We start from the raw sequence: 23,529 nt of genomic DNA on the forward strand, positions 1-23,529 counted from the left end.
AAAGCTAGGAGCTGAGTCTAGAGACTTTAGATTATCCTGAACTGAAACTCTGACACGAAACTCTGGACCTTCGACATTCTACTGCAACTAGAAGACTGAAGAATCTCCCTTGTGGTCAAGGAGTGACCACCCTGTGCAAACAGGCACCACCTAGCGAATTGCCAGTTTGCTTTGCCGTTGCTCCCAAAGGATCCCGACGACCTTGCTTCACAGGACTGGGCTTCCAGACTTCTCTGACCCCGACCCACACCTCCAGCAAAGCTGAGACCCGTGGCGGACACGAGAGACGTGGGACCGGACACCTGGCCATTTTGCTCTTTGCTAAATTGTGCAGCTTCTGAGGCGTCCTCGAAGTTGTGCATTGGGACTTGAGAAGCCCCAACACTGAGTCGTAAGTGCACCGAAGCTCAGCCCTCCACACTCCACAAGTGCCGCGTGGGGCTTGCTTTTGCATTTCCTCTCGACGCGTCTTCCCGGTTCCTAGCCGTTGGCTAGTGGTCATCTTGAAGACTCCATTTTGAAACGACGCTGCTTGCCTGGTTGCTCTGGGCTTGATCCTGCTTTCCTACAAAAGGGAAGCTCCACAGACCTTCCTGGTCTGTACCAGAAGCCGATCTTCGTATCCTGCGTGGGTTGCCTTTGCCAAGGCTTGTTGACTCCGATCCGGAAGCAGACACCGCCAACAGCGAGAGCCTTGGTGGGACAGTCCGTATCCAGCGCCTGGTCGTTGTCGACGCCTCCTGGTCCACGTGGCTGCAGAGACAAGCTTCACTTCTACACCTGTTCGCAGCTCGACATCATGTGGTTCCGTCCTGGTTCCATCCCGGGTCACTGGCTAGTGACCCAGACTCTGTCCCCTCTGCTTTCAGGTTCTTCACTTCTCGGATCCACCCTTGGATCCATCCGGACATCTTCCTCCTGGTCGCCTGCAGCATCTTTTCGCAGCTCCCCATAGGAATCAACAACGAAACCCGACATCTTCGCACCTATGCACCCAACTTCCCTGGGTGAGGTAACTAGAGTACTCCGGTGCTCCCGTGGGTAATAACTATATAAGTATCCTAATTTAATTGGGTTTCCTCAAAGTCCACCCGGACTGTCCGAAATCAACTAGTTTCTAAACTGTACGTTCCCATTCTAAGTCTATGAGAACCCGCGTGTGTTTAGACACTGCACACGCATCCTGTGGGACTCTTGCTTCCTAACCTGTGGTTATTCAGTGTAGCCCCACCAATTTCCTATAGTTAATAGTTAATGTAATAATTTTTGACCTGTTGGCAGATGATCTATATGATTATTTCATCACCATCATCAAGTATGTTTGTGTCCTAAAGCAATACTGACGAACCATTTGCTTCTTAGTTGTAATTGATACAGGAGTTCCAGTTTGGGATACCGGGATGTCCCTCGGGTCAATACTAATTGAATCTTTTACTCAGACCAATTACTCATTGGTGAAGCAAAGGTGTATGCAAAACTGCACACCTGACATGACAATGGGCACAAAGCCCTTCCTTCAAGGCAAATGCCCTTTCCAGATATATGGAAGAATACAGCAAACAAGTGAGAAAGTGATGGAGATTTCTGAGTGGCTTTGAAACGTTCAAATGTATTTCAGAATGTTCAGATGCAAGTAACCAAACATGACACTCAATCTGGATCACTATCACACGGGTCCAAAACTTGAATTACAATTACCTTGTATTTTAGTGTGCTGTATCCATGTTTCTTAAGGAAGGGTAATTTTCATCACTATAAGAACGGCCTTTAAAGATCTTACTAACCAGCCGCAAGTTAGGTGGTCAAATGCAGACAATTTTGAATACATTTAAAGATAACACAGAACATCTGCTACTGCTAAGAGGAGTTCGTTCTTAAAAGTTGAAAGAAAAAACATTATGTTCTAATTATTAAAAATTATTATTCAATGACAAAAAATCTCGGGTAAGTTAGTGGGGCCTCGGGCCATGAATTCTGAACACTTACATTAGAGCACGAGAGAAAATAATCGAGTAAACATTCTCCCTTAAAATACAATCTTGTCGAGTAAACATTCTCCCTTAAAATACAATAGTTCATCCTAAACAAACTATGCACATTCTAAATTAGTGTCTTGTTAGAATAGGAGTAGAGGAACACTTCAAATCCAAAACAACATTCTTGCCATGACAAACAAGATTGCCTCTTGCCATTTTTTCAGTCTTGGGCTTTTCTACTCCAAACTCGTAATACAACTCGCAAAATCATATTAGTTTGGTTGTCAAAAGAAAGCGCAGACCTGAAAAGTAAGATATGTCGACCTGAAGCATGCTGGCACCCATATTGACACCATATAACTGCTGGAATATAAATATATATATAATACGATACAATCGATTGCTCTATTATACAGATTATTCAACCTAACAAAATACAGTGCCTCTCACCTGCTTTCCAACATTCTTAATGGCCAGTTGTTCAGGTGTCATTTTATCTTCTTCTTCTACTGCCTGTTAATTACAAAAGAAAAGCGCAGAAATTGTTTTTCCCCCTTTTCGAAGAATTATCACTGCAGAGTATTACAAAATATATATTTATGCTGAGGGACATCTTGGCCTGGATCCTGTCAGCATAACTCAAAGACTTAAAAGGCAAATAAGGTAGGGGAAAATCCAAAGCTAAATAAATATGCAATGAAAATCGAAAGAAATACAATACTCAATGCTTTCTGACTGAAAAGCCAAGCATGGCACAAACAGATCCAGAGAGACTTTTCAGAGCGTCAGGGAGATTGTCTTACGACCCAGTATTTTTAAACAGAGGACATTTTACACATACATTATATGGATTTATTTACAGTTGATCCATCTGGAGTCGAGACTTCACTGTTGCAGCCCTCACTTACTGAGACGTTTGTGCAAAAGGAAAATGTTTGGCATTTTAATATTTAAACTTATTTTAAGCCTGCAGATTTGGGTTGCATGTATAGATCAGTCTCAATAAAGTTCCCATATTTGAATAAATTCCTAGATGGCAATCGTAAAGATGCAGAGTGGAATGTGTTGTGATGAACAGTATTATTTATTACATTGCTTTATCATACCCTGATATTTTTCAACAAATACCTGTTCAATGAGAAGTCAAATTTCTAACAGTCTATGATTGCTCGCAAGAGCAGAAATTAAAGGAAAAGAGCAATCACCTAATGGTGTTATTTTAGTATAGGTGAACCCTTGTAAAAAGCAGGGTTAGATCCACCTTAGGACAACACCTGGAACGACCTCCCCCTCCGGCAAAGCCCCACACTGCTCCAATTCACGAGGGACCTCAAGACCTGGCTCTTCAATTGACCCCTGCGCCCCAATCGGAGGTGCGTCCCCCACCCCCCCCACGCATTGAGACCCTCACGGGTGAGTAGCGGCGCTATGCAAGCCCCCTGATTGAGCAACAATTAACAAACTGCAAAACATGCTGCAACAAAGGATTTGGCTGCGTTAAAATTATTTTTTTATTTAGGAGAGCACCCACTCAATAACTAATAACCTACCAGATGCACCAGTCCCAGTAGATATTTTCCTTAGCAAGATTTCATTTCCAGTCGATAACTACCTGGAGCGTACTATGCAAGGGAAGTTTTAAATCAGACCTTTATATTTGGGGTGGAATTCATAAAATTATTTGTTACATGGTGTCTTTTCCACAATGGCGAGCAGGAGGGTGTCAGGTGGTGGGAGATATCTATCCCTGTGAAACTTTTCACCTTTTAAGAAGCTCAGGACCCCTTTGGGGTCAGACGGGCCCACTTCCTACACTAAGGAACTAAAGAGCGACATGAAGGAGGTGTGAAGTGAATTTTTCCCTGTGGCCACAAGGCCCTCGGAGGTACTTGAAGGCCTAATCGGGTAGGGGGGACGGGCAACATCTATTCATCTATTACAAAGTCCTCAGGAGTGACATCAATAAACAGTCATTCACAGAGCGACGGGTGTGGGAGAGAGAACTGGGACGGCCCATTTCAGATTCCCACTGGGTTCGCTCATCTGCCCTGGTGCGTGCAGAGTGTTGTAACAACAGATTCAAACTACTTAATTTTCACTTTCCACTTAACACCGTACCAATATGACACCTTAAAAACTGAACAAAATGGATCCCACTAGAGGTGCAAGATGTGTGCGCTGTGGGGAGAAGGGCACCACCTTTTTAGGTCTCGCCTAGCAAACGCAGCGCATGCGCTGCTTCGCCTAGGCAAGACTATTGTTGTCGGTTTGGTGCGCAAAGGGAGACAAATCATGTGCACGCATGGTGTCTCCTCTCTAGCGTCTCCTCTGAAGGGGGACAGGAGATGTGACCTCCGTACGTGTGCACATCTCCTGCCCAGCGAGAACACAGAGCGCGCATGGCGCGCTTTCACTTTCCCTCAGGCTGGGTGCGTTTAGCTGCTGAAGGACGTGGGCAGTTTTTGGGATAGGCACGTCCTCCCCGAGGGATCGTATGTGAGAGAAGGAGAGACCCTCATCTGCAGGGCTGGGCGGGGGGTGAGTGCCGCCGCCCAGATGGAAGAGCCCCGAGCTAAATTCACAGAAACACATAGTACACTATGGTCCCGAGGCAGGATGTTTGCTTTCCACTGTCCCACAGGGACCACAAAAACACTTTTGAAGTTTCACTGTTTGTCGGTGATCCTACGTGCTGCTCTGTCAATGAAGAAAGAAACTAGCAATCTACTCTGAGTAGGTGCCAACCTGTGTCACTGCAGGTGCCGGAAAAGAGTCAATCCAGGCGTCACCACAGCCAAACGGTGATATCCTGAGCATCTGACTCTGCCGTGAAATGCTCGGGGATTTCGTTGCCCGACTACAAAAAACTGCAGCGAATTCAGCCATACGGTAAAGCGAAGCAGATATCTGATGTACGCGTATCAGCTCCAGATTCCGCCCTCCCTATACACTTAATCCTAGTAACAGGAAAGGGCTCTGGTGCTCGCTCTACAGTGACCTTGCTACTTACAAATCGGAGTTCTAATCCTAGCTCCAATACTTGTGCAAAACTGTGTGATTCTGAGCAGATCTCTAAAGCAGCGTGCATCAAGTGACCTAAAAAGAGGGGCGTGGTCCGTGTTTCTGTAATAGGTTCTCTGCAGGACACTCTGCTGTTCTGTGGGCAGCACCCCCCCTCTCCCCTCCCACCTGTTCAGCTACCCCTAGCATTGGCCGGGACAGCCAGGCCTCTCCCTGGGGCAACTGTAGCCTGCTTCACCGGACAAGACAGACAGACAAGAAACAAAATGTTTTTCTGACTGTATTTATCTGTGAAAACAGTATAAACGGAAAGAGGAAGCCTCAATCACAATGCCCCTAAGCCCTCCATTGACTGCTGTATCACACAAGACTATTTCTCAAGAACAATTACTTCCTGCTTCTCAAGCTGCAGTTTCTTCCCTCAGGCCTTTGTCCTTCAGTTCTTGCATTGGGCAACAGAGGGAATGATAATTTTAGTGGCCTCGCCCAAGATCATACCTTTCGTTGGCAAGGGGAGCCAGGGCCGGATTCTTTCTCCGACCTGAAGCATTACCAGGACTTTCCACTAGGCATTTCACATTTGACATCCCAAATTAATTCCCCCCCAGATAGTGGGTTCTTTGACTGATTTAAAAGGGCGAGAGAGTTGTTTGAGTGACATGCGCAGTTTGTCGCCGGATCTCCCCTCTCTACCCTGGGACATGAACCACATCTACAGACTGCAAGCATCCCGCAGAAGTTGCTAAACCAGCTCACCCTCTGCAGAAGCTATTGGGGTAGCCCATCTTTAAAAAACACACAAAAAAAGCACACGTCAGGCGGTGAAATCTTATGCAAAGCAATATCTGTCCAATATTGAGCATTCCTAGCTGTTCCCTTGGGTAGGATGCAAACCACTTTGCCTTTAGGCGCTTTATGTGCTATGAAATCATTCCACCAAAAACATCTAGGAAGCAGAGATAACACAGAAGGCCCTTTCACCCCAGATGGCAACGGAACAAGTTTTACAACAGCTAAGAGGGCGGAGAATGTGGTGTTACAGCCCCTGCTGCCGACCCTGGAACTTGGGAAGCAGGTTCGAGTCTTGGCGTCGGCTCAATAACCTGTGATTCTGGACAAATCACATAATCTCCCTGTGCCTTGCCCCCGCCCCCATAAAAAAACAAGCCTTAAAAATGCAATAGGTCTCGCCTTTCATTAAGTTGAAGCCATTTGCTTTGCTATACAATACCATTAGCAAAGCAAATGGCTTTAACTTAATCAAATATGAGACCTATTGCATTTTCAATGCTTGTTATATCTGGCTTGGGAATGTACTGGGGTCCAGACCTACTGGGAGCAAGTGTTGCCAAGCATTGAGAAAGCCACTGGAATGATGATCCCTTTAACGCCACTCGCTTGCTTTTTGGGTGTGATGGATAGACCCTGGGGATGGAAAATCTCCTATATACTTGCTTAGCTGGCTCTCCTTCGGGCAAAGTGTTGTGTGCCCATCGGGTGACTGGGCACTAGAGTCCCGTTGGTGACCTAATGGAATGGGAGTGCCAGAGGAACACCTTATGAGAAAGTCATGCACTGACAAGTGGGCAGCAGAGGAGGTCTTGATCTGGGCCCAATTACTTGCGAAATTCAAAGATGATGGAGACTCGAGCAGGGATGATGGCTCTGAAGCAGAGGGGTAATTGTACTGATAGATGGTAGCCTTGCTATGTTTATGGCGACCGAGCGAGAAATAATGTACTCCTTCTTGGATGCTTTGCTCGTTGACTTGGTTTATTCCACACATTACATTAACCATTATACGTTCTGCTTTGCAGCTGTGACACCTGACAGGTGAAGTGAATCCATGTCTGTAACCACCTTTACTTCATAATTCTTGGGATAATATGTGTTAAGCTGAACTCTTGCACTGTAGAGCTCTGTTTTTCTTTTATTATCATAACTAATAAAAATCAGTTTTTAAAAAAAAGCTGTTGCTCTTTGGTGGTGATAAACTACCATCTTTTGTTACATTTAAATGAATCGAAATGAATTTCATTTTCGGAGGATAAAGAAAAGGTGTATTTAAAAAGGAAGTAAAACGATTTTAGTCACAATTTAAGAAATTTGTCAGTGATGCCACATTCATTCTAATAGGTGCCGTAAAGTTTATTGTGACTTAGCAAAGTGAAGAATGTGGATCTGCTGGGCTCTAAGGAACCATCTTTCAGAGAAAAAAGTAAACTCTAATTATTTCTCACAGCACAACTGGTTAATGGTCTCGACAGTTCAAACATGGTCTTCTACAAATTCACAATAAACCTCTACAACCAATTGGGTAAAAAAAGCGGCATGCTCTAGTGAAACACCCTATCTTCCAACAGCAGCAGCAGCAGTCTCCGAGTTGATTCCCATTGTCCTACTGTCTCTTCACCTCGCAGTTCTAATGAACATCTAGATCGCTGGTCTTCTATACTGTGATAAAACTGAATATCTAAATGTCATGCTGCTGAAACAGATCGGTTGAATTCATAGCTTTTCCAATGGAGCAAGCTGAAGCAAATGGACATAATTTAAATGTTTGATATAGATATGAAGCAAGATTCACCAAAAAATGTAAGGGTGGGTATTCGCTTTATGGCACAACATACTTTTAAGGGCTTCAAATAATTGATGAGAGATCTCCATATTTATTTCCAGAATCCATTTTCTATTAGTTTCCTCAGACTGCCCTTTCTCTTCGTTCAACACCTCTCTAATTTTAAAACAATAGCATTGTGGGATTCAAAGAATATATATATATATTTTATAATTCTTTTTATTAATACGTGGTCAGGGAAATATACAACAAAGCAGCTCTTACATTGGATTACCTTTCCATATAATCCAATCCATGTATAATCAAATGGTGAATAGTCATGAGCGAAATCCACTCCACAGTGCAATTCCATAACTTGGTCTGCAGTTACTCATGCTACATATCTTGATGTGTCTGCCAACCACCCCATATCTTATATCATTTTCTGCGGCTCACTCTACTCTTGTATATCATGCGTTCTGCCTGCCAGCACCAGTCCAACTCGGATTTCCACTCCTCTATTGTCAGCGGGACGGTCACTCCCCACCTTTTTGCTATATTTCACCTAGCAACCACCGCTGCCAGCACCAACCACAGTCTCATGTGCCTCGACCAATCCTCCTCTCCAGGGATCATTAATAGGAACCATTTTGCCTCTACCAGCACCTCTACCCTCACGACTGTGGTCATCAACTCCCTAACCGTCAGCCAATATGAATGTAACACAGGGCACTCCGATAGAAGATGGTAGAAGTTCCCTCCAGCCCACACCCTCTTTAGCATAGTGTATCACAAATACGCCCCAGCCGATGTAGAACCGATCTGGGATAATACACCCAATTCAGAATCTTCAACTGGATTAATCAGATCCCATAGCGTATCGCCATTGCCCTTGGGCTCTGCATCGCCTCCGCCCAGGTCTCTCTCCCATGTTGACCTCAATGAGCCAAGTACATCTGGTGCGCTATTTACTATTTTCTTATATAATAGTGAGATGGTCTGCTCGTACAATGGGTCTGTCAACAGACTGTCCTCTAAAGGTGTGGCCTGCTCCAGAGCCGCTCCCTCACAGATATATTTTCGGAGGGCATGACCCAATTGTAGGTATCTTATCCATTCTGTTGTCTTCATCTCAAATTCAACCTGTAAAGTTGTGAAAGTGATGAACTTTGGCCCTCCCCATACATCTCCCAGGATCTTTCGGCCCAACAGCTCCAACTTATTAAAATCACACAGCTTTCCTACCTTTTCAGCAAGTCGTTGTGCCAGTGGGGGGTCATCCCCGTGAGCTTCCCCTCCCAGCCCAGGTATTTTGTTGCTGCTCGACACACCAGTGCCACAGTTCTGGTATGCAGCACAGGCCCTCCTGGTGTACAATACCAGACGGATTCCCCTGGCGCCCATGGTGACTCTATACACCCTGTATGCTAGCTCTGCTCATTCTCCAAATACCCATCCATTTAACGTGACCAGCTGGGAAACCAAGTAGTAGATCGGTATGTCGGGCAATGCCGGTCTTCCATCATAGACCTCCTGCTGAAGTTTGCATAGCGCTATACATGGCACACCATTGCTTCATAATAGGGATCGTAGGACGGCATCCAATCTATGAAAGAAAGGTGGAAGAATCTCAAATGGTGCGTTTTGCAAGGCGTAGAGTAGACGCGGGTGGGTCGTCATTTTAAATATTGCCATCCGTCGCATGAGGGAAAGCTAGAGGGTCCGCCAGTGTTTGGCGCCCATCGTGAGTCTGTCCAGTTGGGAACCCAAATTAGGCCGGTAGAACTCCCGGGGATCTCTCGCTGTGTAGATTCCTAAGTACTTAAAGCACTGTCTTTCAATCGGCATCTTACACCTGGAGGTCAGGTCGCGGATCCCTCCCGCCAAGAAGATGAGAAGGGATTCATTCCAGTTAATGCGGTATCCTGAATGTTCCCCATAAATGCGGAAAATCTGTAATATCCTGTCAATTGTTTGTCTCAGTCTTCTGACATATAGTAGGGCATCATCATAAGGTGATGCGTTCCTCCAATTCTTCCTCAACCGGCATTCCCCAAATCATGGTGGTTTGCCGTACCCAAGCTGCCAAGGGCTCCAGGGCCGGAGCGAACAAGACTGGGACATCCTTCCCATGTTTCCTTATGGAGAGGGAATACCCGGGATACTGTGGCGTTGACTATCGCTCTAGCTAGGGGTTGTCAGTAAAAGAGTTTCACCCACCCGATGAACTTTGGCCCAAAACTGAAACCTGGTCAGTACTGCAAAGAGGTAACTATTCAACGCTATGAAAGGCCATCCTGGCACCTAAAGAAAAGCAGGCTGCTTGGTAGGTGAGGCCCGATTCTGTGAGATGGAGGACACCAGATAGCCAGCACAGGTTCAAACTAGTTCCCCAATGTGGCAGGAACTCAGACTGGTCTGGGAGTATGAGGGCGGTGATCACCCCACCCAAGCGCATGGTCAAGATTTTTTTCTAGGACCTTGACTTCATAATTGAGCAGGGAAACTGGCCTATACAACCCACATTTGGATTAGTGTTGGAGGGGGATGAGGGGTTTGCCCTCTTTTGGGATTATGGCAATTACCACCGTCCTCTGGTCTGGAGGAAGGATACCCTTCATTTTGGCCTCTGTCAGCATGCCCAAGAGATGTTCCACCGTTTTCTGAACATACATTTACACATCTCTACAAGCAGTCCATTGGGTCCCACTGCTTTACCGGACTGCAGGTAGCAGGACACATTAACATTTCTCTATCCTTTACTGAAAATTGCGGTTATGTCGAGCAGGAATTCACTACAATCCTGCTTGGTTTTCATGGAGGAAGAAATGTACAGTGGTTCGTGGTAAGCGGCAAATGCCTACGCTACGTCCTTCCCAGTGTTATATCTACACTCAACCTCATCCACTAACTCAGGGACCCATCTGCCACTCACCCTCCTCTTATCCACCAGGCGAGCTATTTATTTTCTTTTTTTCCAGCATCATATAGTCTGAGCTGAGAAGCCAAGGCCTGTTCCCTGGCACTGTCCTCCAGCAACTCACACAATTCTTTCTGGTGCAGCCTCAGGCAGTGCCTCACATCCTCTAGTCTGGTGTCTCCATCTGCCACCCGAGATTCCAAATCCAAAATATCTTTCTCCAGGGCACGGTATTGGAGAGGTTTCTCCTTCCTCATGGGGCCGACCCATGCTTAGGCTCGCCCTCTGATCACGGTTTTAAACGCCTCCAAAAGAATACATTTGGAGGCCACAGATCCCACATTGTCAGTGAAAAATAGTTCAGCTTCTTCCTCTTGTCGTCCCTAAAGTCACTGTCAATAAAGTGCCATGGGTCTATCCTTGGGGGTAAGGCATAGTCCCTTTGGGGGCCTTCGAGCCTCGCCTCCACCGGAAAGTGTTGCACCTGTAAATTCCCCAAAAACCGGGCGCTGTGTAACAAGATAATCCAATCTGTAGAGTCCCCCGCGTGCTGCCGTAATGTGGGTGTATTGCTTAGTTGTGGGGTGTTGGTGTCTATATATGTCTACCAGAGCCACAGCCCCCAGGGGTCCCATCCTTCTCCCTGATGCTACCCCTTCTGCCACATCCTGCTCTACAGAGAGGACGTCCTTCATGTCACCTCCCAGTATCAGTCTGCCTTCTGTAAGTTCAAAGAGCAATGGAACCAGTGTCTCCAATGTGGAGGTTGGCAACCCAATGGGCCATACACTGAACAGACGTTTAGAGTCCTGCCCTCCCATATGCCACTTACGGCCACAAACCTTTCAGATGGATCGGACCACGAGTTCCCTTGGATGAAGGAGAGGGTCCGTCTTCAGAGCACTCCTAACCCTCTAAAACTGGTTGAATACCCTGCGTGTGCTATCATTGTGTAATCGAATCAGTCTCGTGCTTTACCACGTTTACCTTGTAAATGTGTTTCCTGTAGAACGATATCCGGAGCATGTCTCTTAATGAACTGCAGGACCAATGATTGCTTAAGTTTACCATTAAGTCAGTTTACATTCCAGGACCACACCCTCAATGGGGTCATCATCATCTTATGTCCAGCCATAGGTAGAAAGGACCCCAAACTAACCATATGGCCGGGTTCCCATGTTCCCGCTCACCTAAATTCTTCTCTCTGTGCACTGATTGCAGGATGCTTCCCTGTCCCCCTGCCTCAGTACGATTTTTTGCATACAGGATGACATAATGTACACACAACTTTCCCCAATTACTCTCCCCCTCCCCTACCCTGCTAATAAGGTTGAGCCAACCACAACTTCCCAACCTGCAGAGTGCATGTCGCCCCAAATCCTGCACACAACTATAAGAGGGAGTGCCTCAGCCGCCACAATGTGGATATGAAAGAAAAGGGGGGAAAAAAAGAAAGAAATGGAATCAAACCCCTATTCGAAGAGTTAAAATTGTCTCCTCTTTGAATCGGCTGGGTTGGACCATAATCTTGTGTTCACCGTCTCAATCTTAGTTCAACATCTTTTCAGAGATTGTCCCTTACTCCTGTGCCGCCAGTCCAGTCCCAGCCCCACTTTCTTTTACCTTTCAGAGGACACTGTTCTTTAGTGCGCACCATTCTTACATGCTCAGTCTGGGGCCTTCTCCACCACCTGTTGCTCTAGCTGGTACGCATTCTTATCACGGCCTGGATGTCCTTTACCATGCCCCAGGCCTTTGCCTCGGTCTCGGTTCGTATCCCAGCCCTCCAGCCACTACCCCGCCTCCTCAGGCGATGCAAAGTGCCACATATCTTGCCCTCTGCTATTACCAGCAACTTCGTCTAGAATAGAATCATGTATTTGAGTTCCCACCGAACAAGTTACTTACCTTCGGTAATGATATATCCGTAAGAAACATCGGTTAGTTATAGATTCCTTACCTTAGAATTACACCTAGGCGTCAGACTGGATCTGGAAAGTTTTTCCTCGGCAGTACCCCTGTGCGTCGAAAGGTCGGCATCGGTCAGCTCAACGTTAGTCGTTGGCATTGTGGTCGCCGGGATGATGTTGCGGTAGCTACTTAGACGCCGCCCTTGCGTGCTGACGTCAGTTCTGTGCACAATTTTCCACGCAAGAAGAGCAGAGCCATGCAAGACACTGACCACTGGTGAATAAAACTAAGGCACTGAAAGGATGTCCTTAACCCTAGAAGTCAGTTCGCAGAATGCGGAGGATGGGTGGGGCAGTAAAGAATCTATAACTAACCTATGTTTCTTACAGATATATTGTTTCCGAGGGTAAGAAACTTGTTCATCTGAAAGAAACAGTTAGTTATAGGTTCCTTACCTTAGAATAGATACCCCAGCAATACCAACCCCGGAGGTGGGTCTGCAAACTAAGTTCACACCAGGAAGTCCTGGAGAACAGAATGGCCGAAGAAGCAGTCTTTCCGGACTTGGCTGTCCAGGCAGTAGTGCTTGGTGAACGTGTGCAGCGATGCCCACATAGCTGCCTGACATATCATTTAGGGGACTCCCTGTCCAAAGCAGTAGTAGCTGCCGTCGCCCTGGTGGAATGGGCGCGCAGTCTCACTGGAGGCTCCTTCTCTACCAAAGAATAGCAGGCCTTGATGCACAGAACGACCCACCTGGAGATGGTCCGCTTGTGCACAGCCCGACCTTTCTTAGCGCCTGCGTAACCAACAAAGAGCTGGTCGTCCACCCGGAATTGTTTGGTGCGATCCAAGTAGAAGGAGTGCGCACGTTTTGGGATCCAGACAGTGGAGCCTCTATTCCTCTTTTGAAGGAAGTGGAGACGGAAAGAAGGTGGGCAAAGTAATGGTTTGGCCAAAATTAAAAGTGACCACCTTTGGAAGAAAGGAAGGACGAGTTCGGAGGACGACCTTGTCTGAATGAACAGCCAGAAAAGGGGGCTTGAAAGACAGCCTGTAGCTGAATATATGATGTAATCCCACATTCCTTCATCCCGCATACCATCACACCGCATTTTTTACAACGCGGGACAATTACTCCGCAAAGCCATAATTCCTCAAACTTTTATAACGCATATGACTTTATCACGCATGCCATTACAACGCAAATGCATGTGTGATGAAGTCATATACTTTGTAAAAGTACTTTATAAAAAATATATATATATATATACACTTTTTTTGTAAAAATAAAACATTTTTTCTTTTAAATTGTATTATTTATATGTGCATATATATATATATATATACACACACATCGGGCTGTGAAACACACGGCGTGTTTTTGGTGCAAGGCTCACCTTCGAAAAAGTTTCCATGGGGAAACTAAACGCGTCAGGACTATGCCTTATCCTGTTGTCACCCATCAATTAAAACGGCCAAGACAAAGCTCCGTGTGCGGCTCAATTTCTTTCCAGTCTGGGAGATTATGTGGACATAAATATCGGCCTGGTTCCGCCGAAGAGCGACGCACCACCACAAGAGCGCCATTGCCCTCCAAACTTGAACCAATGTGTGATTCGGTAAAACGATTCAGGAGAGCGGTGCCGCCGAGGACTGGACCTCGGTATTGGCCCCGAGTCAGCTTTGAAAGTAGGCTGACATGGGGGAACTTTTTGCCGGCAATGATGGACAATTGTGCTAATAATGATTTTTTATCACAACAGGAAACCAATGCACCGCCCACTGGAGGGTTGTAAATATGAACAGCCGTTTGAACCACAGGCCCCACAATGAAACATTGAAAGGAAGTGATTCCAAAAAAGAAGTGCCATCGGAGGACGTAAAATCAATGTAAAACATCGAGCTGTGAAACACATGGCGTGTTTTTGGTGCAAGGCTCACCTTCGAAAAAGTTTCCATGGGGAAACAAAACGCGTCAGGACTATGCCTTATCCTGTTGTCACCCATCAATTAAAACGGCCAAGACAAAGCTCCGTGTGCGGCTCAATTTCTTTCCAGTCGGGGAGATTATGTGGACACATATATATATATATATATAAATATATTACCTACTGGCGGTCGCCAGTAGGTATATATAGTTAGGATTTTTTCTCTATGGGATTTTTGAAAATTCTATGTCTAATAACTTTGGCGTTTGTGGACGGAATTGGCTGAAATTTTCAGGAAAATGGCACATTTTGTTTCTGAGCAGCCCTTGAAAATTTGGGGGGGGGGTTCGTCAAGGGGGGGCCGAGAAAAAAGGGGGGTCCCAAAATGTGTTTTTAACATTGAGTTTTCCATAGGGCGGTTGGCCTCACTTTTAGCCCGAACAACTGAATGGATTTGCACGAAACTTGGCAAAATTGTAGGGACTGGTAGCCCGATGTGCCTTTGCTAGGTCTCAATATATGTGCTTCAGTGGATTTTGAGAAATGAACGTTCAAAAAAAGATATATATCTGTAACAGCGGACCGGGCAGCGCTCCGGTTCGCGGACTTTACGCGGTACGGAGCTTTGTGAAGCGAAGCTGATTGGTTCTCCGGCGTCTGTGAACATTCCAAACAGTCCGTAGCGGCCGCCATCTTGTCTCTCGGTAGGATCGAGAGACAAGAGGAGGCCAAAGCGAAGGGGCAAATGACCATAAGGGGGCATATTAGATCCTCGCTGACCCCCTAGGTTTGATGTGGAGGTTTTAAAAGGGCCCCGCGGGGCAAAAAATAATAATAATAATAATAATCGAACGGCTGAATGGATTTGCACGAAACTTGGTAAAATATTAGGGACTGGTAGCCCGATGTGCCTTTGCTAGGTCTCAATATATGTGCTCCAGTGGATTTTGAGAAATTAACGTTCAAAAAAAGATATATATCTGTAACAGCGCTCCGCTTCGCGTAACGGAGGTTTGCGAAGCTGATTGGTTCTCCGGCGTCTGTAAACATTGCAAACAGTCCGTAGCGGCCGCCATCTTGTCTCTCGGTAGGATCGAGAGACAAGAGGAGGCCAAAGCGAAGGGGCAAATGACCATAAGGGGGCATAGTAGATCCTCCTTGACCTCTTAGGTTTGATGTGGAGGTTTTAAAAGGGCCCCGCGGGGCAAAAAAAAATATAAAAATAATAATCGAACGGCTGAATGGATTTGCACGAAACTTGGCAAAATTGTAGGGACTGGTAGCTCGATGTGCCTTTGCTAGGTCTCAATATATGTGCTTCAGTGGATTTTGAGAAATTAACGTTCAAAAACAAGATATATATCTGTAACAGCGCTCCGCTTCGCGGAGATAAAATTATCTCTGTATTACCTAGCTGTTGCTAACACCAGTTAGCGACGGCTAGTAGGAGATAGCGACCATCTTGGGCCCCACTTTGCATGTGAGTGATATTTATCACTAATGACATGCAAAGTGGGCATGCCAAGATGTTAGCGACTGGAAACAGTCGCTAACATCGCTATCTCCTATTACCAACTTTTGGAAATATTCGCGATAAGCGCGAATATCTCCAAAAGCTACCACCTGCCCTGAGCAGTTCTTAGCCATGTTATCCAATGGGAGGTGGATAACATGGCTAAGAGCATTAGCTCGGTAATGCATGAATATCGCTGAGTTTTCAGCGATATTAATGCATTGCGGTCGTTTTTTATCGTATTTGCGATAAACCTTGATAATAGCAAGGTTTATCTGCGATAATTTCTGAAGATGCTTAGCGGTAAAAAATTCGTTGCTAAGCATCGTTAGGGATAAATATCGCTTAACTTTGGTAATATGCCCCAACGTCTGTTAACGTTCGATTCGAAGGAAATCAGGAAGTGTTGAAAAACATTGTCTGCGCCATCTTGCCTTTTTTCAAATGCCACACTTTTGTCGTGCACGGCAGTCATTTTAGAAGCCTTGACCAGACCCACTCTCTGCACGCTGTCGATCCTTAGCATGGCTCCCCACCCTCGCAAGCATCTCCCCCAGGCAGTGGTCACCCCCGCTCTCTGTCTTATGCATGGGTAATAAACCACCCCCCATCTGCGCTGCTCTTCACTGAGAATCACACCCTGTGCCCGCCCGACACCTCCCTTTCACCCTATTCACTACCGCACCCTTTGACACTCCTTTTCCTCTGTGTCCGATTGTCCAGGCCGGTCCTAGGGTATCAGCTAGCCCTGCAGATGTAGTTTATGGCCCCAGCTGTAAAGAATCACCCCTCTTCAAAGGAGTTATAGTAGATCAAGGCCCACACTCGATGAGATCCGTCACAGCAGACGCGTTCCTATTATCTGAAAACCATCCTGTATTGTGATTGGGGAGGGGACCGAGCCTGAAGCGGAAGATTCCAGGGATGACTCTTTGTACATCAAAGTTTTTACAATTATGTGTCACATTAAAAATATATAGCACTCCAACAAAGTAGTAAGATTATAAAACTTTAATAACTTATAAATATATACAAGAAAACAAAAACAGTAATAACATATAAACATTTTTAGGGAAAAACAACGAAGTAGGGGTCGGCTGTGCGAATAGTCCCAACGCAGCACAACGTCCAGATTTCACTGATTTCGGCATCCGGCGTGGGGCGTCGCGGGGGGTGGGTCATCAGTAGCAAACTGTTGTGCGAATAGTTCCAAGGCAGCAGAACGATGGCACCAAGGTGATGTCCAGTAAGTTGCCGCACTGGTTTTGGTATCCTACAATGCTGCTCCGAATAACGGCGTGGGGCGCCCGGGGGAGGCGGCGTGAACGGGCCTCTCCAGGTGGAGTCTCGTCTGTTGTAGTGGGGCGCCCCTTTACCGTTTCAGTTGCCATTCCGTCCGCTTTTGGTCCACTGTGTCAAAAGCCGCAATTCAGCTGAGTTGCGCCCACTCTTGCGGTGCAGCGATAGGCGGCTGTCACAGGACTCTCAAAATGGCGGCAGGCTGTTTCCTTTTTGGGCCTGGTCCACTGAAATGGCCCTGGGACACCTTGGAAATCGGACGCTTGTCTGCTAGGTCTTGGACCCCATTCTCGAAAGCGTCCCCTCCGCCTTGAGGATTCATCAAAAGTTTTGGGGGCCCCCGACTCCTGCAGGCTTCTGGTGGGGAGCGGCTGCCATGATTGCTCGCGGAATGACTACGACGGAGCCACGAGATGGTGGTGCTTTCATGGTGACGCCAGCTTCAGTCTGAAACATCCAGAAACAAGGTGGGGCTTTCATCGTTTGGGAAAAAAAAAAAGTTTTCATCCAATGAAAAGTGTTGTTTTTAGGTCATATGATCAAGCCTTCCATCATTAGGAAACCAAAAGTAAAATGAACCAATGAAAAGTTTTATAAACAAGTCACATGACCTGTTATGCGGCATAGGGTATAAAATGCGGAGAAAATACGTTGGCACGTGAGGCGGCGTCAGTAGCGGACCGATGTGCGAATAGGCCGAAGGCAACACAACGCGCCAAGATCCGGATGGCACCGAGGTGGTGTCCAGCAAGTTGCAGCACTGGTGTGGCCATCCTACAATGCTGAAAGTCGGCGTGGGGCGCCCTGTTGGCCTGTGAGTTCGCGTCAGTAGCGGACCGATGTGCGAATAGGCCGAAGGCAGCACAACGCGCCAAGATCCGGATGGCACCGAGGTGGTGTCTAGCAAGTTGTCGCACTGGTGTGGCCATCCTACAATGTTGAAAGTCGGCGTGGGGCGCCCCGTTGGCCTGTGAGATGGCGTCAGTAGCGGACCGATGTGCGAATGGGGCCAAAGGCAGCGCAACAATATTTTCTGAATAGAAGACACCACAAGGCGCTGAGATGCCAAGATCCGGATGGCACCGAGGTGGTGTCTAGTAAGGTGCACTGGTGTGGCTATCCTACAATGCTGAAAGTCGGCGTGGGGCGCCCTGTTGGCCTGTGAGATGGTGTCAGTAGCGGACCAATGTGCGAATGGGGCCAAAGGCAGCGCAACAATATTTTCTGTATGGAAGATACCACTAGGCGTTGAGATGCGAAGATCCGGATGGCACCGAGGTGATGTCTAGCAAGTTGCTGTACTGGTGTGGTCATCCTACAATGCTGAAACTCGGCGTGGGGCGCCCCATTAGCCTGTGAGATGGCGTCAGTAGCGGACCGATGTGCGAATGGGGCCAAAGGCAGCGCAACAATATTTTCTGAAGAGAAGACACCAAAAGGCGCTGAGATTCCAAGATCCGGATGGCACCGAGGTGGTGTCTAGCAAGCTATGCAGCTGAGTTGCGTGCGCACTTGCGGCGAATAGGTCGAAGGCAGCACAACAATGTTTTCTGAATAGAAGACACCACAAGGCGCTGAGATTCGGTTACCACCGAGGTGATGTCTAGCAAGTTGCCGCACTGGTGTGGCCATCCTACAATACTGCTCCGAATAACGGCGTGGGGTGCCCGAAGGGGGGGGGGGGGGAGGCGGCGTGAACGGGCCTTCCTAGGTGGAGGCTCGTCTGCTGTAGTGGGGCGCCCCTTTACCGTTTCAGTTGCCATTCAGCTGAGTTTCGGCTGCTCTTGATGCTACAGCGACAAGCGGCTGCAACAGTACTCTCAAAATGGCGGCTTGTTCTTTGGATTTGGGCCTGGTCTACTAAAATGGCCCTGCGACACTTTAGAACTCGGACGCTCGATTTTTTTTTTCCTTTCCTGTACATGCAAAAAAAGGTAAATGCCCGGTACGTTACACGCTTCATCTGCCACGATGTACTCTCCAGAGGAACCGAAAAAAAATATAGTTATGGTAACTATACCATGCATCGTCATATGGAGAGGTGGCACCAATTAATTATAGTGCTGCATAAAAGAGAGATTTGGAGGAGAACCCCCGACCTGCCAGTACATTCATCAAAGAAGTGGCACTGACAGCATCAGAGGCAAGGGAAATGGTCCCAAATATTTAGAACTTTGGAAAGATTAAAATGACATGTTTAGATTGTGGCAAATTAATTTCATGTGGACAGATGAGTGTTACTCTAATAAATACAGCATATGAACATCATCATAGTCGATGGTTGGTAGAAACATTTTGACTATATCCTGGACCTGCCCGTCCTCGCCCAAAATCGCGCCGGAATAAATGGGACTCGTAACTCCTTGTTGTGTACTGGTTGCAGAACCTTGAAATCACGAGATACGTATGCAGTTTTGAAGCATATGGCGGGCGGGGACGAGAATTGATTGAATATTTCGACATCCCTATTGATATTAAGTTCTGATGTGTTATTGATTACTGTACTATTGAAAGTTCAAATTAACGTCACCCATGGTACTTGCCCGCAAATGTATATCTAGATAATTTTATTGTAACTGGCCCTGTCGTATTTTAATTATAAAATGTACGTCCACCGATTCCGCAACTGTTAGACACCTTAGTTCTTGCAACCTAATGGCCCGCCCGTTACGTTCCTCTACAGTGTAAATGTCTACTCATCATATACGATTACAGTTTGCTCCGTGGCCGGCCCACGTGGTTATAAGCTCGTATTTGTATAATGAAATTTTCACAATAAAGGTTTTTAAAAGAAAACATGGTAGTAGTATATACATTGGTAAAGTTTTTAATAATAGTCACTGTTTTAGAATCATTAAAAGGCAAGTGAAATAAAGCAGACCAATTACATGAAGGGTAAAAGGTATAATACGCAGGAACGCAGTAAAGATAAATGGTCAAGGGCTGTTGTGTTTTCTACTCCTGCAACATAAAGTGATCGATAAGAATCTCATATTCAGGCGTATCGGCGACTAAGACAGCAGGTCGACCCTCTTTTGCTCAACGGCTCCGTCATGGGACGAAGAAACGCTCTTTTTCTCGAAAAAAGAATATATTTTACTTGCAGGACAGTTGTAAATTTTCCGGGAAAGTACATTAGCCTGGAACATTATAACATATATTTAAGAAAAAATAATGTTCGGAAGTAATAAAAAGCGTAAATTTTAGGTCATATGACCAAGCCTTTCATCATTAGAATAAGAAAAGTAAAATGAACCAATGAAAAGTTTTATTAACAAGTCACATGACTTGTTATGCTTACGTTACGCGCTGCGCGTCGCGCCCCGGATGACTTCCGGATGCGCTAACGCGGCGCGTCATATGACGCATTACGCGACAACGCAGGTCCAGAATATAGTCAAAATGTCTCCACCAACCAGCGGTCGGAACACAACCCCTTTCAGCAGGCTAAATAGTTCTGTTAAATGACAACAGAAGGGACAGGCAACAAGAACCATCAGTCAAAGAGGGGAGGGCTAGTTCTTCTCTACCGGGTTACATTGGGGCGCTACCGGAACTGATCGAATTGGTAGTCTACAGTGTTTCTGGATGTTTCAGACTGAAGCTGGGGTTAGCATGAGAGCAGTACCATTTCGTAGCTCCGTCGTGGCCATTCCGCAACCAATCATGGCAGCCGCTCTTTATCGTTATTTTGGGCGGGGTGGGTGGCGGAGCCGAGCTGTTTTGCAGCCATCATTGTGTGGAGTTCAGTTCATCTCACTAGTTTTGTATTTGTCATGAGGGGTTGTTCCTAATGTTTCTATTTTAGCGAGGTCAAAAAGAGATCCCATTAGTGGCCTACTGATTTTGCTCGATTCCTTTTCTTTTTTTTTACACGATTTTTCGTTATCTGCAAAGACTAAACAGAGTATTGCGACTCTGTGTCTGTTTGTAAATAGAGAATGAACCAAAGAGAACCAATTCTAAAACAGTAAATGCTTGGATAACAATCAATCAAATGGAGAGAGAAGCAGGCACGACGTATTACAACGGGGGCAAAGGCCTGCGTTAACTACCTTTCACTATCTGCAAAGAGAGAGTACTCCTAATAGAAATGAGGGGGGGTTGGCACCATTCAAAGCAGATCAGTGTGCATAAACACGAAAATGTTTTCACTTACCACGTACTTGACATTCGACAGCTTATGATGTTTGCTATTAAAAAACCATTGAAATTCACTGAAAAAAACATAGGTTATAGACCATATATAGTTAGGAATTAGCATTTACAAAACCTTGAAAATTCACTGAAAAAACCATAGGTTATAGACCATATACAGTTAGGAATTAGCATTTAAAAAACCTTATTTTACTCACACAAAACCATTGAAATTCCATATATAGTTAGTTGCACTAACTATATATCGCGCACCCGCAATCCACTGCTGATGATGTCACATATTACATCATTCATGACATGGTCAGTGACATCACTGATGACATCACTGATGACATCTCAAATGACATCACTGATGACATCACTGATGACATCTCATTTGACATCAATGACCACATCACTGATGATATCATTCATGTGACAATAAAATGCATCTCCTCACATTTTAATATAACCTCTGTTTCACCCAGTGTTAAATACAGAGTATAATTTTAGAAACCATTGACACACCAATACTAGTTACTACATACGCACTCACTGATTCCTACGTCTACACACACATTCACTCATACAATCATTCATACATACAATCACTCATCTTTACAACACTATCATATGCACTCCTACACCTATACAGACACTCACACTCTGCCACTCATCCATGGAGTTACTCACACACCTAGTCAGTCCTGTAAAGAATCAATCACACTTCCATTTTCTTGTCTATACAGTTAAACATAGAGCACCTTACATTTTCAAACATATACTAACACATACTTTCTTATACAATCATTGATACAAGTACACATTGATCTGCACAGAGTCACACACCTCCCAGCCAGCCACACACACACTCAGTCTCCCATACAAATACTTGGACAATCAATCAATAACCCATATAGTTAATCATATAGCTACTGATCAACACATGCAGCAGTTTACAGAACAACAGACATAATGATGCACAAATTAAGACGGTTTAGTCACTAACCCATGCACTCAGTGAGACACATTTAATCACTCACTCATACATTCAGTCACGCACCTACTAAATCCTTCGTCCAGACACTTATACATCTACTCATTCTTCAGTATGTAAAACATATTTAAACTTTACAGAAACACACAGTCACTGGATGATGTCATCAGTGATGTCATCAGTGATGTCATTTGAGATGTCATCAGTGATGTCATCAGTGATGTCACTGACCATGTCATGAATGATGTAATATGTGACATCATCAGCAGTGGATTGCGGGTGCGCGATATATAGTTAGTGCAACTAACTATATATGGAATTTCAATGGTTTTGTGTGAGTAAAATAAGGTTTTTTAAATGCTAATTCCTAACTATATATGGTCTATAACCTATGGTTTTTTCAGTGAATTTTCAAGGTTTTGTAAATGCTAATTCCTAACTATATATGGTCTATAACCTATGGTTTTTTCAGTGAATATATATATATATACACACACATATATATATATATATATATATACATACACACACATATATTTATATTACCTATATATATATATTTTTTTTAAATTTCTATTACAGCCTAAAAACTAATTCCACCCTAATCCCTTTAAATACCCCAGCACCCTTAAACACTAACCCATCCTACCCCTAAAAATACCCCTGTACCCCAAAACCAGCCCTGAACCCTAAAAATACCCCTGTAGCCCAAAACTCAAACCTAACCCTAAAAATAGCCCTGTACTCCAAACCTAGCCCTGAACCCTAAAAATACCCCTGGCCCTGAACCCTAAAAATACCCCTGTACCCCAAAACCTAGCCCTGAACCCTAAAAATACCCCCTGTACCCCAAACCTAACCCTGAACCCTAAAAATACCCCCTGTACCCTAAACCTAGCCCTGAACCCTAAAAATACCCCTTTACCCCAAAACCCAAACCTAGCCCTGAACCCTAAAAATACCCCTGTACCCCAAAACCTAGCCCTGAACCCTAAAAATACCCCCTGTACCCCAAACCTAGCCCTGAACCCTAAAAATACCCCCTGTACCCCAAACCTAACCCTGAACCCTAAAAATACCCCCTGTACCCTAAACCTAGCCCTGAACCCTAAAAATACCCCTTTACCCCAAAACCCAAACCTAGCCCTGAACCCTAAAAATACCCCTGTACCCCAAAACCTAGCCCTGAACCCTAAAAATACCCCTGTACCCCATAACCCAAACCTAGCCCTGAACCCTAAAAAATACCCCTGTACCCCAAAACCCA

The 23,529-nt window shown here is 45.5% G+C and overlaps 1 protein-coding gene across 1 annotated transcript in view; it reads right to left on the minus strand.

The window, feature by feature from the left end:
* The window catches only part of PSMD14 (proteasome 26S subunit, non-ATPase 14), a 498,726-nt gene that overhangs the window by 56,438 nt on the left and 418,759 nt on the right, over positions 1–23,529 (minus strand). The window contains exon 10 of the mRNA XM_078681663.1: positions 2,427–2,489. Coding sequence (XP_078537789.1) covers positions 2,427–2,489 — 63 coding nt within the window. The remainder of the gene's footprint in view (positions 1–2,426; positions 2,490–23,529) is intronic.

This window comes from Lissotriton helveticus, chromosome 3_1, assembly GCF_964261635.1.
Source record: "Lissotriton helveticus chromosome 3_1, aLisHel1.1, whole genome shotgun sequence".
In the NCBI taxonomy this organism is placed as follows: domain Eukaryota; kingdom Metazoa; phylum Chordata; class Amphibia; order Caudata; family Salamandridae; genus Lissotriton; species Lissotriton helveticus.